A 20,513-nucleotide genomic window follows, 5' to 3' on the forward strand; every position below is an offset into this window, starting at 1 on the left:
GCAGAAAGCCGATTTCTGATTCACTATTTGTGCCCGAGCTAGTCTACACTGAAGAACAAAACACCTGTCAAAGGCTCTCCAGTGGGTTTAATTATTTCATGATATGGTGAACAGCCTTGTAGTTTTGCCCAGACCCCTTGGCCAACTTTAACCATTGGGAGTTGGGATTTACCATTGAAACTGATGAGTTAAAGAGTTAGCCTCAGGCATCCAACAGAGAAAAGTGAGGCAAGAAGGCTGGCTTGTTTATATTATGGGCTAGGCTCTCTTTGAGACATTTGGTTCTCCTTAGTAACAATGTGTTTTTAGGTATTTCAGCTGACAGGTACTTGATTTTCAAAGAGAATACTACTTGTTTTGGTGATGAAAATGTTGTAGTTTCTTTCTTACTTGCTAATGAAAGTCTCAAGTAAAAGGAAATGAAAAATGTTTATTTCTAAAGCATTGATTCTCAAAGTATTTATGATCCATGGACCCTTAAGTATCCCTGAAACACTTTTCATGGGATTACTGGGATTAAAATATATTTTTAACAATAAATATTGGCCTATTAATATATTTCACTCTTTTCTAACTATTCATCAGTGTGAGACCAAATTTTCTTCATATACTTTAACCAAAACAACATATCCCACAGACTGAATACAAATGTAGGTATGGGAGTCCAGTTCTCTTCTATTAAACCAGAAATAAGAGATTTATAAATATGTAAAACAATTTCACTGTTCTCAATTGCCTTCTTTTTTGTTTAGGAAAATATTAACATGTAAATCATCATTATATTAAATGAATTAACAAAGATATTGGCATTAAATACATTTAAAATTTTAAGATAGTAAATATTGAAAAATAAAAAGCTCTTTAGAGTCCTCAATAATATTTAAGAGTGTAAAGAGATCCCAAGATGAAAAAGATTTGAGAACTATTACACTAATGAATACCCAAACTGAGAGATTTATAAAATGTATAGCATTTCATATTTTAGAAAGTTTTATAATTTCATCTTGCCCCTTTTGTATATCCACTTGAATATGTGGCATCATTAACATAATTCACCCTTTTTTGTCATCAATAAAGAGCTAACATTTTCACATAAGTAGTATTTCTAGATTTTGAAAATTCTATTTTCAGCACCTTCTACAATGTTTGATACATAGGAGATGATTAATAAATGTTTCTTGGTTCATTGATTCATCATGTTTCTTTCTTACTATCTCTTTATCTTTAATATCAACTTCAAACTGACAATTTTGTCATATCATTTCCATTCCAAACATCATTTTCTTCAAGGAATGGTTTTTCCCCTTTTTTGAGCATTTTCTTTTTTTATGTAGTCAGTACTTAACTATATTTGTGATCTCACCGATTCAGAGATTTCTTTCAAATGAAGCTCATAGTCCATCTGTTGTGGATTTAATCTCTTCCCCTGATAAGAAGTCCAAATGGCTATTATTATATATAACCAATTCCCAGACTATCCTGTTTGTATAGAGTGTTTGTGAGGATGGGACTCTCTTGTCTATCCCTCAAATCCTTCCATTTTTAAACAACCTCTGAGATATTGATTAGCATATCTTTAGAAAGGCCTGAGACCTAGTCAGCCAGGTGCATTCAATCTGGTCCTCTTTGATCCCCACCTTTGAGCTTCCTGGCACTTCCTCTCCTCCTTGATCACCTCTTTCTCTAAGTTCCCACTTCTACTTTTCTGAATAAGGTTGTATTTCCCCTGTAAAAAGAGCTACTCATAATTGAAGATCTTTGCTAAGAATTTTTAAGGACTAAGACCACTATTAATGAGGGAAAGGAAAGGGGGAACCCCATTTGTCGGCGCATAGATCCCATGAGGCACAGTGTCCCCTGTAAAATGAATTTACAGGCCCGAAAACCTAGATTGATAAATAAAAGGTTTATTGTAGGAATTTGGAAGTAAAGCTCAGTTAGAAAGACACCAGGGCCAAAGGTGGACGTAGGCGGGCAGGGACCCATACATGGCCGGAAGGATACCATGCGTTGGCTGGGAGGGCTCCTGCAAAGAGGGCGTTCCAGTTTGTTTCTTTTATACCCAAAAGATACCCAGTTCTGGCGGGCTTTTCAGTTAGCTCAGATCAGGTGAGGGCTGGGAGAAGCTGAGCTGAGAGTGGGGGGCTGAGCCCGGATATTCAAAGGGTGCCTTTGAACAGAATTTGTGAATCAAGATCAGTCATGGGTTGGGCAATTAGGAATCTTAAAGGGACCCCAACCCTCATCACTATGAGATGTCTCTCTCACTCTCTTCTCATAGTGCCTTCCCTTTAATGGCATCTTTCTCCTTGTTATAGTTAATTCTGGTTGGTCTGCTAAACTCCTTAAGGATCTACCCTGCTAGTCAGTGGCTTACTTCCACCTCACAAATTATTTCCTTTCTCCTGAGTATTTGTGAGTTCTCCTGGTACATTTGTCTTTCATATGCTCTCCCACTCTATTTCATATTTACCATTCCTGGTGTCTATTGTATCCCTACAATTAATCTGTAAGCTATTCCCTAAATAAACCCACCTTTTGCCAAAGAGAATGGCCAATATGAATTTGTCACTTGTTTATTGCGAACTAGAAATTGTTACTACAACTTCATCATTTTGGTATGTGCCCTACAGGTCTTGTGATGCTCTTGTCCATATCTTCATAATTTTGTCATAAATCTACCTTTTTCCTGTTATTCTGAGAATATCAGTGGAGTGTTGTGGTTATTTACTCATAATCATTTTTTCTTCTCATGAACATATCATGTCCTCTTCCTATCATACAATTTCTTTTTCACATTTTTTTTTTACTCCATGCAGCTCTCCATCACCCTCAATATGAAAAGAACATATAATGTATCAGAGACTATGGTATTTCATATTTTGCTGCCATAGAACAACATTGATATAACATTAGTATTATCAAGAGAAGTGTTTGATTTTGTGGAAAGCTCAGGGCAATTGAAGGAATAGTGAAATTTCTTAAAGGCAATAAAGTCTTTTCATTCTGTTCAACATTGTACCCAACTTGTTGTCCACTGATGCTGTCTATTCCAGTGATGCATATTGATATACAAGTACAATATGCATTTGAATAGAAATATTCAAATGCATATTGTAATCTGGCAATAGATAATCTTCTATCTAATTTGTCTTTCATAAATAGACCAATTTCCTTTGAAATATCTTTTCTTTTTTAAATACAATTTTATTTTTACAAATACATGCCAAGATAATTTTCAACATTCACCTTTGCAAAATCTTGTGTTACAAATTTTTTCTTTCTTCCTTCCCCCTCCCCAAGACAGCAAGCAATCCAGATCACATATCTTTTCCAGTAGGCACTGTAGTGTTCTATATTTTTCCCTGAATAACATTCAAATAAAAACATTTATTGTTGTCCTTTAATTTACTTGCCATCCTTAGCTTATGCTATCCTTTAACAAAATATTTTATGAAATAAACAAACATTTCCATAATCTAATAGAATAAAAAAATTGCACATGAAATTGCAAATCTATTATGTACAACTTCATTTTTCTTTTATATATATATATGTGTATATAGTGTATATATATATATATATATATATATATATATATATATACATTTTTAAACTCTTTCCCTTCCTTTTTTCCTCCCCCCACCCCAGATGGTTACCATTAGATACAAATCTCATTCTCTCTCTCCTCTCATTCTCTGCTCTCTTTCTCTCTCTCTGCCTCTCTGTCTCCGACTCTCTCTTTATATATGTGTATATATATATACATATATATATATATATATATATATACATATACACCTATATGTTATGTAAAATCATCTTAAACATACTTTTATTTATCAGTTCTTTTTTCTGAAAGCAAAGAATATGTTCCTTCACAAGCGATTTGTAGTTCATTTAGGTATTTATAATGGTGAAAATGACTTAATCACTCAGAGTTATTCTTAAAACAATATTGCTGCTACTGTCTACAACATTCTCTCCTCACAATATTCTTACAATGCTATACCACACTTTCAGGTACCTCCTCTATTAACTGTTTTTGTCTATCTTTGAATATCTTTTTAGAATCTTAAATCGATTGATGAGCTCTTTGTGGACCCACATCAGTCCCTTCAAACCACTTCTCTCTTTCCTTGTAGAATCATTTTTCTTTGTATCGTTAGAAATGCATTTTTGAGAGTTTTCCATCTCTCTGTAGCTTAATTTTCTGATGGAATTTTGAGTTCATATTATTCTGCTTTTCAATGTATTGAAATTTGCTTTCCCTAAATCCATCGCACAAATAAGACTATACCTGGTTTCTCTTTCCTTTGTCACAGATTAATAATTGGGAGTGTATTTTTCTTAATATTTATTATTTTCACCCCAATAAATAGTTCTCCCCTCTTTGTATAGTCTACTCTAGGACATAATTTCTTTTGTTGGTATCTACCTAGAATTCAATCTAACCACCCACGTAAAACAAGCCAGGTGGATAAAGAAAGTCTACTTTCTCAACTAGGCAGTGAGGTAGCACAGTTGTTAAGGAACAGACAGGTCAATTCTCCTAGAATCTTCACAGCTGTGGATCATAACATCTAAAGGAGTTGCAAGGCAGCTTTTACTGACACAAGTGTTGCTTGTGGACTGGGAATGAGATAAATTGCAGGCAGAGGTTAGACAAAGCAACATCTTCTCAGTCAGAGAACAGCAACTGCCTCTCAGTCTCCTTGTATCATCCTCTCATAAGATGAGAGCCATTCTGCAGGTCTCCAGCAGCCACTGTTAGATATCCCTTAACAACTGTGGTACCTCGCTGATAGAGCACTGGAGCTAAAGTCAGGGAGACTCATCTTCATGAATTCAAATCTGGCCTAAGATACAGTGCAAATGGAGGCAAGTCACTCAACCCTGTTTACTTCAGTTCCACATCTGTAAATTAAGCTGAAGTGACAAACCACACCAGGTTCTTTGCAAACAAAACAAAAAACAAACAAAATTCACAATCAGACAACTGAAAAGTGACTCAACAAACTTGTTGCAACTACAACATACAGTTGAATGTACAACCCATAGAGTGCATTCATTTTTACATACAAGTTTGAGAGACATTGCATTAGAATGATGAGTCTATCTCAACATTGGAGAGCAGGAATATGGAAAGACAGTGTTCTTTTAATGGCCTCAAGCTACTGCTTTCAACAAAGGTTTAATCTTTAATTGTTTTTTTCTTCTACTACTGATATGGTATGGTCACAAGTCAAAAGATTCTAAAATTTTCAGAAGAAAAATGAATTATCCCCCAAAGGATAATGGAGACTTACCTGACCATGATAACCAAATAAAGACACATAAATTCTACAAATGTTGTAAGAGAAATATGTAATTGGAAAAATAAGATCAGCCAAACACATAGGAAAAGTGAATAATGAATAATGGACTAACAGAACTAATGCTGACATTAAGGTCACTTAATTCTTAGTTATGTCCTTTCCATTGTACTGAACATAAGCAGAAGAAAATGCTTACTCTACTTTAATCCATTATCTCATTGATTTGGAAATTCCCTAGGACACTACAGATAGAAACCAACCTATACCTTCTCATTTATACAATTTGTATTTATAACCTCCCCATAAATCCTTCCTGGGGAGTTCACTCTATTTGTTGAAGGCCTTCCCCTAGACTAGGCATTTTAACAGTATATAGGTATCAGGGCACCTTCAGACCATGTATCTATTATCTTTTGTTCTCTCTACTTGTCAGGCTCACCTGCTTTTCTAATCATATATCTCAGATAATAGCTTTTATCACTTAAGGATCATATATTAGGAGCTGGAAAGGACCATAAGATTCTTTCATTTGCAGATGAGGAAATTGAGACTCAGAAAAATTAAGAATTTTATTCATGTTTATACTGGTAGTAAATCTCAGAAGTGGAATTTGAACTGAAGTATTCCAGAACTAGTACTTCTTCTCTTTTCCCATAATTTCTCTTGCTGGTGCTATTCTTGTTCCCACAGTATGTGACTCTATTGACTTTTGGGTCTTTCACAACTTTGATCCTTTGGAAATTATTGTCCTGAATAGAAGTAGATAGTGTTAAAAGAAAGAGGTTTGGCTTGAGGAAATAGCTTGAAACCACTGAAAGTGCTGAACCTTTTTCAGAGAACCAAAACTTCAAAATTCTTTTGGAATTAATTTTTTTAAAAAATTTAATCATTACCCAATATTCTATTTTGTCTTTTGTAACCTTTACAAAACAATAGAAATAGAAAGACCATGAAATACTTTTATAAAGCCTAAATATATTTTAAAATCATCTACCTTAATCCTTAGACAAAGGGGTGATGTCATCACCAAACTCTTTCCCAATGCAAGTCTTCCTTTAAAAAAAAAAGCAGCTATCATAGGCAGGATATATTTGTTTGCTGGTCCTAGAAAAGGAATGTAGATGCTCTCTAGTACATTTCCTTCATCTGTACTTCCTCCCTTCAGTTAAACATCTTATATCTGACAGGGCAAAAAAGCAAGAGATAAAGGAGGCATCGAAACTCCCTGAACTGGGGATTTTACTGTTCTTGCTCCTTATCTTATGTTTAAAACAATGCAGGAGAAAAAATTCTTTCACACTCCTCACTTGTTATCGGAAGATGTCAAATGAAGGGTTAAATTTGGGTGAGGGGGTTGGTAAGCTCTTTCTCCCCTTTTATTTATTTTTTTTTTAAGTTTGGCTGTGGGTCCTTCTGCCTGCAGGCCAAAGTTACATTAGCAGTTGGAAATTGGATAACGACAGCACAATGACAAATCCAGGTTGCTTGCAATAAGGTGCTAATCCCTTTGCTTTAATATCGGAGCAGCGTGTAATGATGTTTGGACATCACTCCAGTTTACTGACGACCCCACTGGGGCCGGCAATAGAACCTTACAACTGTCTAACAAGGTGTCAGGTGACTCCCGTCGTCACAGCAACGGACACTGGAATCTAATCTTCCCTCCATCCCTTCCAGCACCCAATAACGCCTAGATTATATAAGTGGCCCATCATTGCTTGGTAACTCGAATCAATTAACGTTAATTCGCACAATGCTATGATGTATTGTGATCACTTTCATTTCAGGGAAGGGGGAGAAATTGCTATAAGTCACCTAAAATGAGGTTGTCTGTGGTGCTGAGGTATTAATTGGGTGTCCATATTAAATGGAAAAGGAGCACCATAGTGAAGGGAAAGTGGATGAGTGACTCTCTTGGCTGCTATTGACCTATCAGAAGAAGACAGTGCCCTTTTCCTTTGCTTTTATCTATTACAGTTTTCCCTATTGCGTGTCAAGTTGATGTATTATAAAAAATTCATTTGGTGACCTTTCACCCCCTTAGCAGATTAAACAATTTCACTTGGATGGCATCATTAACAGGACCCTGCATTTAATGATGATTTCTCTAAAAGGCCACGGAGATTCGATTTTAAGCTAACAGATTTATTGCACTATTATAACATATCGTAAAAAACTGTACCACCTACGGTCTGGTTTTAGGATAGAAACTGCTTAAGAGTTTATGTGGAGCTTAAAGTGGTATTACCTTGGGATATGCTGTAGCAGCAAGTCTCTGACCTCCAGTGAGATGCTGTTTACATTTAATAAGAGATGTTTGCTCACAATAAACTTAAAAGTATGTCAAGAAAGGGGCTTTTAGCTAGTGCTCAGACTTTTCCCCCCCAGTCACTGGGTCTCTTGGTATCACTGATGATATGTCAGACTCTGTGATGGGAGGCTGTCAGCTTTTTCTATCTGAATGGTTCCTTCTTACTTGCAGCTCTTCAGGGAAGGTATACAAGGATTAGGTTAGGGTAAGAATTTGAACTGGAAAATGAATTTAGAATCTCCCAGCAGCCTAGGATCCATAGTAGAGTGAGTATAGTCAAGAGTAGAGACTGAGGGAGCTAGAAGCAATGGTAGTTATATAGGTTAAATTTTAACCTGATTCATTGGTTAATAAAAAAGAAAGTTGACTTACCTACTTATTCTAAATTTACTAATGAAACTAATGAATTGCATTTAGGATCAGTCCATGGAGCAGTAAGATATTATGTTCATTAGGATTTCCAACATGTATATAAAAATCAGTTGGTAACACTCACAATCTTCTCTGATACATAAAACACCAATCCAAGGGTTCCAGCCATAATACATTATACCTCAACTCCATTTCACCCACCCCACCCTCCACCCCTTTCCTCTCCAGTTGCTTTTGCAGAAGGGGAAAAAATTATAGAAACAAGCCCTCTTGCTATAGGACTTAGCTGTGAACACAGTATTTACCTTAACATCTCCACTCATTTTTTAAAAGATTCAGATTTCTCTCCTCCTGATCTCAAAGCTTTGGTGGAATGAAAAATCTTTCTTTTACCCAAAATATTGAGGATCCCTGTTATATAGTAAGTGAATGATCATACCATTTCCATAAATTCTTTTGGGGTTTTTTGTGTTTGGGAACAGTGCTCATTTTTAAGATTATAGCTTATGAAAACTGTAACTTTTGTGCCTACCCTTTTTGAGGTTGAATATAAAAGGAAAATTTTAGTTATTAGAAATTCCTGAGTCACTCATTTTTTCATGCACGTATTAATCTAGTTACTCATTAATTCAATGAAAATATGTTAAATTTCTATTTTATATGTTATGTTTTGCTAAATACTGAGAATCATACAAAGGTAAGTTAGAAATGTTCTTTACCTTCATGGGATTTCCCAACAAATAATGAGAATAGGAATATGAAAAAATGAGAATATTAATAAAAATTCACAATTCTTTGATGCTATAAGGTTTACTAAGTGCTTTATCTATTTTATCATTTCATTTATGCCAGTAGTTAATAAGCTTAAGCTAGATTCTCCCCAATGTAAGAGTCATTTCCTAGTACTAGGAAAATCAGTTCATTCATTAATATATTCATTTCCTTATTCATTAACCAACAAACATATATTAAATGTTTCCCAAATGCAAGATACTATGATGTGGGTAAGGGTGAATATATATACTTACCTGGCTCTGTACCTTTGTTCTTTTCGAATTAAGTATATCTATAGTTCTTTCCTTATTATAACCTATTGAAAAACCTGCTTTCAGAGCCTAACATAAATGCAGCTTTTTTCCATAAAGTCTTCTCTCATCCTTTTATACTCCTTCCATTTTCTCCCATTCTTTTTCTCTCTTGTATCTCTGAGTATTTGACACCTCTTTCTTCTTTTGGATTGTAAGAAAAGAGATTTTGTCTTATTTTATCTTTTTTATGATGTAGAATCTTCTATGCTGTATGTTTTAAATAAATATTTTTTTAATATAGGATATAGCCCTTCTACAAAAAGCTTGCAATTCACTTGAGTCCCTGATTTTGTAGGAAGAATTTCTTCCAATAAATTGCAGCAGTGATAACTGATATTGGTCAGCAAAGCTTACAGAATGTATCAACTCATAATTTTTTTATAGTTATTTTAAAAATTAACTAGGCTATTTTTTTTTTACTAAGTTTAAGAGATGCTATCGAAAAAATATGTCAGTGATACTAGTTTAAATTCACCGTACTCTGTTTCCCTCAATCTGCAGATAAATTTTAATTCCTAAATTAGTGCCATATTTGCATAGCAAAGAAGATAATGATTTCAACAAAATATGTTATCTCATGAATACTTTCCCCCATTGTTTTTTCCTTTTTTTCCCTTTCCCTGGGCAAGAAATTCAAGTGGTCTTGAAACTGGTGGTGTGGTATATGTACGACCATATACACTTTCTGTCCAAGTTCAGCCATCCAATGGAGAAGTGGGAATAGAGCTTCCAGTGCAACCACACCTTGTCTTTCTGGATAAACAGGTAAGCTTTTCCATAGGTGATCATCTTCTAGAGCTTGGCAGCAGACATGCTAATCATCAGACTTGCTCATTTAATTCTTTATATGTCTTACACTTCAGCATCAGCATAGGAAAATATTTAGTGAATACCTACCTTCTCAGCACAAGGTGCTGTTTTTGCATTTTTTATTTCTTGATTTCTCTCCCTGGTTAACTTTCATTTCACATTCTTGCTTTCCTGTAATAACCAAAATGTTGAAAAAACAATAAGCTCAATGTATTTGCTTTCTGAGCAGGGAACAAAGAAAGTAGTTTTGAAGCTCCTTACAATGGGTGCTAAGCCAAGTCACATATCACCACAGATTGGCAAAGTTTATTTGATCATTTAGAACAATTTATGAGTACATAGACATATATTTATTATTAGTGCTGTTTTCATTAATGGTTCCCCTTTTCTTTAAAATCATAACTTCTATTACTTCCTTTCTCATCTTTACTAAAACTATTTTTAAAAACTACACTAATGAAATTGCTTTTTCTTCTCCTTAAAAAAGCAAACAAGCATGCTTTCTATCTGGTAACAACAAGCAGAAGGCAAAATGGCTGAGATATAGATCACAGATCTCTATTAAAAAGGAATGATAGAGATCTAATCCAACCCCCTCATTTTACAGCTCATGAAGCATTTGTCACCTTTATAACACAAGGAGCACTGAGATAGGACTAGTAGAAAGAAGGAAGGCAGGAAAAAGCATTTATTAAATATCTACTATATGCCAGGCAAAGCAATTAAAATATTATCCCATTTTATCCTCACAACAATCCTGAGAGGAATATTATTATGCAGATTTCATATTTAACGACATTGGGACAGAGATTAAGTGAATTGCTGAGGGTCACATGGCTAGTAAGTGTCTGAATCTAGATTTGAACTTAAAGTCTCCTAGTGCTCTATCTGCTTCATCATCTTGCTACCTCATAATAATATCTAGCATTTTTATAATTCTTGAAAGTTTGCAAAGCACTTACATAGTGGATACAATCAACACAAAAATGAAGATAGGACATTGAAGGAAGAAGCATGGTATGGTGGAAAGAAAGCCAACTCTAAAATAAGAGAACCTAGATTCACAACTTGCTTCTAGTGCTTCCTACATATGTGATTGGCATTTCATATTAACTCCTTGATCTCATTTTCTTTATCTGTAAAGTGAGGGTATTAAACTGTATATATGAAATCAGAACTCTCTTTCAACTCAGCCTATGATCTTATATTCATTTGGTGTCCTGAGAAAGAAATACCTTAAAATCCTTCCACAGCATCTCCTTAGCTCTCTTCTAAACTCTTCTTTTCATTTTCCTTTCTAGGGTTGGGTAGTAGAATCATTAGGTCTTCCTTCAGAACCTTGGATTGTGACTGTTTCTCTGGAGGGGGCATCAGAAACTGTATTGAAAGGTATGTTGTTGCTTATATAAATCTGCTTAAAATTTGTATTATCTGTGTGTGGGGTTGCCCACATATAATTTTTCTTGCTGGGAAAGGGAGAGGGGTTAGTACTGATGGATTGCTTGATCTTGGGAGTTCTGAGCTACACAATAGAACTAAAGTTCCTATACAAAGATTGATACAAGCATGGTGAGTGAGTGTGGGAGCAAGATATTAGCCTACTTAAGGAGAAGCAAACTATATTGGAAAAGACAATTTAAAACTTTTATGCCAGTCAGTACTGTGATTGGGCTTGTGAGTGACCACTACATTAGCAACCTAGTCAAAACAGGGAGACTCAAATAAAGGCCAGTGAAGGGGAAAAGGAAGGAAGGAAAGAAGGAAGGAAGGAATAGAGGGATGGAAGGAAAGAAGGAAGGAAGGAAGGAAGGAAGGAAGGAAGGAAGGAAGGAAGGAAGGAAGGAAGGAAGGAAGGAAGGAAGGAAGGAAGGAAGGAAGGAATAGAGGGATGGAAGGAAGGAAGGAATAGAGGGATGGAAGGAAGGAAGGAATAGAGAGATGGAAGGAAGGAAGGAATAGAGGGATGGAAGGAAGGAAGGAATAGAGGGATGGAAGGAAGGACTAGACTGAGGAATAGAGGGATGGAAGGAGAGAGGGAGGAAAAAATTCCATTTTTTCCCCTAAATGATCTGGAAAAAAATTTTGAGGGTATTTTTGTAACTCTCCATTTTACTTTGGTCATAAAGAATTATGATTTAAAAAAAAGACTAAAGACAAAAGGAAAGGTTTCATATTTCAAAAGAAAAAAATTATAGCAGCACTGAAGCATGAAACTGGAACCAAAGTGTGTGTCCATCAGCTGAGGAATGATTGAAAATTCTTCTGACATTTTAATAAAATAGAATATTATTTACAACAAAAGAAATAACATATATGAAGAATCCAGAGGGGGAAAAACCCTTGGGAGGGTTTGTGTGAGCTAATGTAAAACTAAGAATGCAACTTACCAATGACTACAATAATGCAAAGGAAAACACCACCAAAATGCTTCAGAGGATGGATAATGAAACATATCTTTTTTTTTCTCACAGCCACAAAAATATTTTTCTGAACTTATCATGTTCTCCCCTACTCAATAAACTCCAGTGGCTCCCTATTGTCTCCAGGATCAAATACAAAATGCTCTGTTTAGAGTACAAAGCTTTTTATAACATAGCTCTCTCCTACCTTTTTAGCTTTCTTACTTTGTTCTCCACCATGTATGAACTCATTGATCCACTGAAACTCTCTTCCTACTTGTTCTATAAACAAGACATTCCATATCTTGGCTCAGGATATTTTCTCTGGCTGTTCCCCGTGCCTGGAATTATATTTTTCCTCATCTCTGCCTACTAGCTTCTCTTGCTTACTCTGAGTTCCAAATAAAATCCTATCCTTTATAGGAAGCCTTTCCCAACCCTTCTAAATTCTGGTGCCTCCCCAGGTTAATGATTTCCTATTTATCCTGTATATAAGTTTCTTTGTATTTATTTGTTTGTATATATATTCCCCATTTGATTGTAAATTATTTTAGGCTATTTTGTCTTTTTTGGGGGAAAGTAGGGCAATATCCTAGTGATTAGTACAATGCTTAGAACATAGAAGGCATTTAATAAATGTTTATTGATTGATTTATAGATTAATTAACATTAGACAAATGGTAAAAGATAGATTTCTCATGAGGTATATTCTGTTTGACTTAGTTCATATATCAGTTTGTTCTCCTTAACTATATATTTTTGTTTTGAGAGAAGAATCTAGTGGAACATGATATTAGGAAGTAAAAGGTAGCTAGGTGAGCAGTGGATAGAGTGCCAGGAATCAGGAAGACCAGAGATCAGAGCTGTGCTCAAAGACTTACTAGCTATGTGATTTTAGGCAAATATCACTTAACCCTGTTTGCTTCAGTTTACTCATCTGTAAACCAAATTGGAGAGGTAATGGCAAACCACTCTAGTAGCTTTGCTAAAGAAACCTCAAATAGGGTCATGAAGAACCAGACATGATTGAAAAAATTGAACACATAATAACAGTTGGGACTAGTAATTGTATTTCTGCAAAGTAATCAATTCTGCTCAAATATGGAGTCATTTTCAGAGATAGATTAAATAGTCCTGCCTCTAGGTTAGGCATATTACATGTAAATAGATACCAGTTCTCCTGCTTTTCAAACTTGTCTTATCTCCTTATTGTGGTCCTATTCTCTGAACTTCTATATCCCACCAGAACTTTTGATTCTACCCCTGGCTTTACCCTCAGTTTTAGAGAAAGTGAACCCTTTGCCTTCTTTTTTAGAGAACTAAGCTTCTAGATCACTTCCTGCAATCTTTTTTACTACCCTCCCTCCATTTTCCAATTTTTTTTTTGTCTCCTCCATTAAAGTGGAAGCTCTTTCAGGCTGGGGACTGCTCTGTATGCTTTTATTGTCTCTCCAGTGCTTAGCATAGTGCCTTACACATAGTGTTTTTTTTTTTTATGCTCTTTCTGCCTAGCATCAAAATTGTGATATCAGATAAATGTCTCATATCTAAAATATATAATGAACTGTCAAAGCTATAAGAATATGAGTCATTCCTCAACTGATTAGTGGTCAAAGGAAATGAATAGGCAGTTTTCCAATTTACAAATCAAAACAATTTATAGGCATATTAAATAATGTTCTAAATTATTACTGATTAGAGAAACGAAAATTAAAACAACCTTATATATCATTTTATACCTACAAGATTGGCTGGAATCATAGAAAGGGAAACCTATACCCATTGATTCAGCAATGCCACTAATTTTGGTCTATTTTCAAATATGATTAGAAAAAGAGGAAAAGAACCTGATATGTTCTAAAATGTTTATAGCAGCTCTCTTTGTGTGGAAAAGAACTAGAAATTGCAGAGATACCTATTATCTGAGAAATGACTGAACAAGATGTGGTATATGATTGCAGTAGAATACTACTGAGTGTTATACAAAATGATAAGCTCAATGATTTTAGAAAACTCATGGAAAGAATTGCATGAAGTAATAAAGAATGAAATAAGCAGAACCATGAAAACATTGTATACAGTGACAACAAGATTTTTTAAGATTGACTTTGACCAGATAAGTTATTTTGTTTATTAAAATATCCAAATTAATTACAAAGGACATATAAAGATACCATGTGCATCCAGAGAAAGAAATAGTAAATGGAAGTATTCATAGAATAATTTTATTTTATTTTTTATTATAGCTTTTTATTTATAAGATATATGTATGGGTAATTTTACAGCACTGACAATTGCCAAGCCTTTTGTTCTAAATTTTCCCCTCCTTCATCCTACCCTCCTCTCCCAGATGGCAGGTTAGAATAATTTTTATACTCATACACACACACACACACACACACACACACACACACACACACACCAATTTATATCTGATAGTAGCCATCTCTCTGATGGGGGGAAGAAAAAATTGAAATTTATATGACAATTTTATTGTATATTTAAAAGGAATAGCAAGTTATAACTTATTGTAGATTCACAGTTTCGTGTCCAATAATCTTTTTTTTCTTGTAATGTTACAGAAATGCTTGTTGTATTACATAAATTAAAAATAAAAGAAAAAAAAACTATCACATATATCTTCTATTAGATTTCAATATTTTATATTTATCACAAATCATAGACATTTCAAAATGGCAACTGTAATAGGACTAAGTCAGTGTTGACATTTCATTTATTCTTCATATTTTTCTAAAATTGGGCCAGATTGATCAGCCCGGGCTAAAACAGACTCATCTATCTTTGATATATTCCAAATATTGATCAAAGTAGAACAACTATAACTTGCTTTTGTAAACTGGGCTGATTTCTTTTAGACTCTATACCTATGTTCCTTCAAATAACTGTTTTAATATACATGAAATGTTACCCTAAGTAGGATGAAAGCATCCTAGACATATTAAATGTCTTTTTCTGCCAGTAGATTGATGTTTGCCCAAAATAGTCACTGCATGAAGTGTTTCAAGTATATACTTCATCAAAGAGGTTTTACCAATTATTAATCATTTTGGTACAGTGGATAGAGTACTATGCCTGGAGTTGGGAAAACGTGAGTTTAAATTGATCCCTATCCAGCAGTGCTAGTACTGGGCTTATATCCCAAGGAAAATACTAAAGAAGGGAAAGGGACCTATATGTGCCAAAATGTTTGTGGCAGCTCTTTTTGTAGTGGCTAGAAACTGGAAAATGAATGGATGTCCATCAATTGGAGAATGGTTGGGTAAATTATGGTATATGAATGTTATGGAATATTATTGTTCTGTAAGAAATGACCAACAGGATGAATACAGAGAGGCTTGGAAAGACTTACGTGAACTGATGCTGAATGAAACGAGCAGAACCAGAAGATCACTATACACTTCAACAACAATACTGTATGAGGATGTATTCTGATGGAAGTGGATATCTTCAACATAGAAAAGAGCTAATCCAATTCCAATTGATCAATGATGGACAGAATCCGCTACACCCAGAAAAGGATCACTGGGAAATGAGTGTAAACTGTTAGCATTTTTTGTTTTTCTCCCCAGATTATTTTTACCTTCTGAATCCAATGCTTCCTTTGCAACAACAACAACAACAACAACAAAATTTGGTTCTGCACACATATATTGTACCTAGGATATACTATAAGATATTTAATATGTATGGGAATGCCTGCCATCTAGGGGAGGGGGTGGAGGGAAGGAGGGGAAAAATTCGGAACAGAAGGGAATACAAGGGATAATGTTGTAAAAAATTACCCATGGATATGTACTGTCAAAAATGTTATAATTATAAAATTAATTTTAAAAAATCAATTAATCTCTAGACACTAGCTGGGTGATCTGGAAAAGTCACTTAACAATATCACTTTGCCTCAGTTTCCTCATCTATAAAATTGGGATAACAATAGTATCAGCTTCCTAGTATGAGGAGCAAATAAGATAATAATTGGGCAGCTATGTGGTACAGTAGTTAGAGCACTGAGTTTAGAGTCAAAAAGAATCATTTTTCTGAGTTTAAATCTAGCCACAGTTTTACCATGTGATTCTGTATATCACTTTACCCTATTTGCCTCAGTTTTCTTATCTATAAAATTGAGCTGGAGAAAGAAATGGCAAAAAAAAAAAAATCTGTCAAAAAAAATGTCAGAAGAGTCATAGAGACTTGGACCTGACAGAAAAACAACTAAACAATACTTAGCACAGCACCTGACATGTAGTAGATATTATATAAATAAACTTCCTTATAAACCAACTATTCCAACCTTCTCAATTTTTAGATAAGGAAACTTGAATACCAAATAATTAAATGACCTAAACAAGATCACATAGGTGGTAAATAGCAGAACTGGGATTCAAACACTGGTCCTCTTCTCTAAAAATTCTTCTGGGAAGGCCCTGGCCTAATGATTCTTGCTTATGAATTCCATTATTTCACATTCTTACCAACTGAAAAGTTTAAACTAAAGGTCTCATCCTCTATTATTCATTCTCCCTTGTTATTCCTTTCTTACATTCACACAATAGCTTCTCTCTTTTACTGCTTTAGGAGTCTCTTCTCTCTTCAGATTGATTTTTAAATTGTCTTGCTTTATCATACTTCTTATTGACTCAAGTTACCTTGCTAGTCTTTTCTTGAAAGATATGTGCTCTAATAATTTTGTAACTCTTTCATAAACTTCACAGCACTTGTCTGTACTCTCCTCCTTTTGTTTACAAAACTCACAACTGTCACTGTTAGAAACAAACAAACAAACAAAAAAACCTCAATGAGTATTGTGTTTGCAGAGGATTATTTCATAATATTTAATGCCATATTCCTATTTACACTCCTTAGATAGATGCTTGCTATTGTGAAAATAGTATCTACAGTCCTGACATATTTACAGTTTGGTGAACCAGCCCTCTAGGTTGTTTTTTTTTTCTATACCCTGTCCACAATATAGGTTTCAGAATTTGACTTTCCTTTTGCTTGACCAACATATCTTGAAGTGTATTGCCAAATTATTTCATGGTCATGATACAATGATTTGTTTCTTCAGTTCTATTAATGGAAATCTCTGAAAGTTCATTTTAAACAAGAAATAAAGTACAAACAAGATTGTGAAGGACTTTCAATTCAAGATTCATCTATGTTGTACTGGAAATTCAGTTTGGCAAATATTTCCTAAGTGACTACAATATGCAAGACACTGTGCTAGGAATTAAAACTGCAAACAAATATAAGTTAGTCCCTGCAATCAAAACATTTACATTCTTCTGGGTCTTGGATTTCACTGAATTTAGTTTTGAATCCTGGCTCTTTTATGAATTATCTGTATGATCTTAGGCAAATCATTCCATCTCTTTCTTTTCATTTGTAAAATGAGGATATTACACTAGAAAATCTGTAAGGCGTTCCCTTCCACCTCTAATCCATATACTGTATTTTATCTAGAGAGCATTCTGAAAGCCTTTCCCCTTATGTATAATCAGTATTATATCAAAACTATTGTGAAAATATTATTATTTAAACTATTCTAAACATCTCTTAGGATAGTTAAGTGATATAATGGGATGTGCACTGCACTTGGAATCAGAAAGACCTAGTTCAAATTCGGTTTCAGACATTTATTAGTTGTGTGACAATAAAGTGACTTTAACTCTGTTTTACTCAGTTTCCTCATCTGTAAAATGAGGTGGAAAATAAATGCCAAACTATCCCAGCATTTTTGCCAAAAACCCAAATGGGGTCATGAAGAGTTGGACACAACTGAAAAAATATCTGAACAATTAAAAGAGCTTCTAGAAAAAAATTTTAAAAGAAAAATTCCAAATTTCTTGTACCTTCCTTTATTCACTTATTTATTTATATTATTCATTTATTTATTCATCTATCCAAATTTTAAAAGAAAAATTCCAAATTTCTTGTACCTTCCTTTATTCACTTATTTATTTATATTATTCATCTATTCATTCATCTATCCACTTATTTGTTTATTTATTTTAGTTTAATCCCACTTACACAGGGATAGAGACTCGAAGAGCTTCAGATGAGTGTTTCTTTTGTCCTGATTTCAATGGAAGCTGTAACAAGCTATATTCTGAAAGTGATAGATGATATCACTTCATTTACTTAGACATATTTCAGGCTCTTCCAGGTGAGCTAACCCAATTCTTTTAAAATTCAGTCATAGATTCCATTTCTTCATGGAAGAAAAACATTCCAAATAATTGAAAAAAATGTATTTAGTTATGTAGTGCCATGATTGTGTCTGTATGAGGATGACTTAGAAGATGTTTGAGGGACTCATAATCTGCCAAGAAGCATCAAAGTAGCAGGTAGAAGCATCTTTCTGGTAGTCAGGCAGTTAATCAGTCTCAGTACTCCTTCAAACCCAATTTCCATGGCATCAAAAGCTCCCCCATTCAGCTCATTGTTTACTTCCATTTTTATAGAAAAGCCTGTCAACAGCATTTGTATATTTTATAATTGCTATTCCAAGGATATGATGAACCCTGGAGTAATGTACTGTACTTTGTAGCAACTGTCTCAGCTCTTGGGCACATATGCTTCAAATTTGAGAATATCATAGATATATATCGAGAAAAAGGGGATCTTCTCAGAGATCTCTGAGGCAAGCTGGTATTTAACGCAAAAGCACACCCATTTGAAGCTAAAGCACTTTCCATTAGGCAGTTTGGCTGCTGTTCTATGAGGCAGACTCACTGTGCTTGACGGACACATTGCGATTAAATGCTGTTTTGTATTCCTCCAAAGACGAGTACAATAAGGACATTTGTCAAAGGAAAAACTGCAGCAAACGATTGCACGTTGAACATCTGTACTCTGTGGTTCATTGTTTGAAAGAGTTTATTGACCATAATTTTGATGCATATAGGTTTTAAAGAGTATAAACTGCATTTGTCTTGAACAGCCATCATTTATTTGAGTCTTGGCTTATTTATTTCCATTTTCTGGGCTTTTTATTTATTTTGAGGCTTAGAGGAGATAAAGTAAAATATGTTTCCCAAAAAGGAAGTTTTAGTTATCTTGGCAAAATTGATGAGAAAAGGCAATATTTTTTCCAAAAAGAATTATGCTATTGAATTGAAAAATGTAGTACTAGACATGCTATATCTTTATAGTACCTTTCAGCCATATAGATCTCAGACCAATTTATAAACTTTTAGAACTATATTCCCCAAATCAAATATATAGTCACTTCTGGTATACAATGATACAACTAGTCATTAGAAGACACTTAGAGGCAGGATAATCATAAGAATAATCAATAACTATGTGATAGTGATTCTAAATTTGGTACCATATTTAAGTTTCATCTTCTTAGGCCCTGTTGGATAGAAGTTTTCTTATTTATTTTTACTCAATGTGCTTTTGTTATCTTTTGTTTATACATCAAAATAATTGTCTTTTACTCCTCCCCCCATCCAATTTACTATCCCTTATTATGAAAAATCAGGAAAGCCAACAGACCATATCTGACAACATATATACACCATAATTTACAACCATAATCGCTGCCCTTCTACTGACAGGCGGGAAATCTGTTTCATTATCACCAGTGGTCTAGAAATGAGTTTTGTTATTACCCTTATTAAATCAATACCTTTGTAATATTATTTTCATGTTTATTAATATTTTATTGTGTGTGTTGTTCTTCTGAATCTCCTTCAGTCTGCAGCAGTTCATATATCTTTCCATATTCCTCTAAATTCTTCAAAATTATGACTTCTTATAAAGATACAAATATGAATATACCATAATTTGTCCAGCCATTTTTTCAATTGGCCACCTATTTTATTCTTCTAGGTGTTCCTCTATTGTTATTAATATTTTTCAGATGTATAGTCACCTACAGTGGTATAGTGGATGGATCCCCAGGCTAGAAGTTAAGAAGAGCTTCATTCAAATCCTATCTCAGACACTAACTAGCTATATGGATAAGTTATTTCCATTTTTCACATCTGAAAAATGGGGAAAAGTTTAATAGTAATATCTATCCAACAGGATTGTTGTGAAGATCAAATGAGAAAATGTATATAAAGTACTTCATAAACCTAAAAGTACTGTATAAATACTATTGACTTTTTTTTTTTTTAACATGGGGAGTTTCTTTTAGAGTTTAAACTACTTTAGGTATATGTTCAATAGTGGGATCACTATATCA

General features: G+C 34.2%; 1 protein-coding gene across 1 annotated transcript in view; it reads left to right on the plus strand.

Moving 5' to 3' along the window:
- Positions 1–20,513, plus strand: part of PKHD1 (PKHD1 ciliary IPT domain containing fibrocystin/polyductin) — a 645,163-nt gene that overhangs the window by 586,098 nt on the left and 38,552 nt on the right. Inside the window, 2 exon segments of the mRNA XM_074264713.1 lie at positions 9,719–9,854; positions 11,201–11,288. Coding sequence (XP_074120814.1) covers positions 9,719–9,854; positions 11,201–11,288 — 224 coding nt within the window.

The sequence above is a fragment of the Sminthopsis crassicaudata genome, chromosome 4 (assembly GCF_048593235.1).
Source record: "Sminthopsis crassicaudata isolate SCR6 chromosome 4, ASM4859323v1, whole genome shotgun sequence".
NCBI lineage: Eukaryota > Metazoa > Chordata > Mammalia > Dasyuromorphia > Dasyuridae > Sminthopsis > Sminthopsis crassicaudata.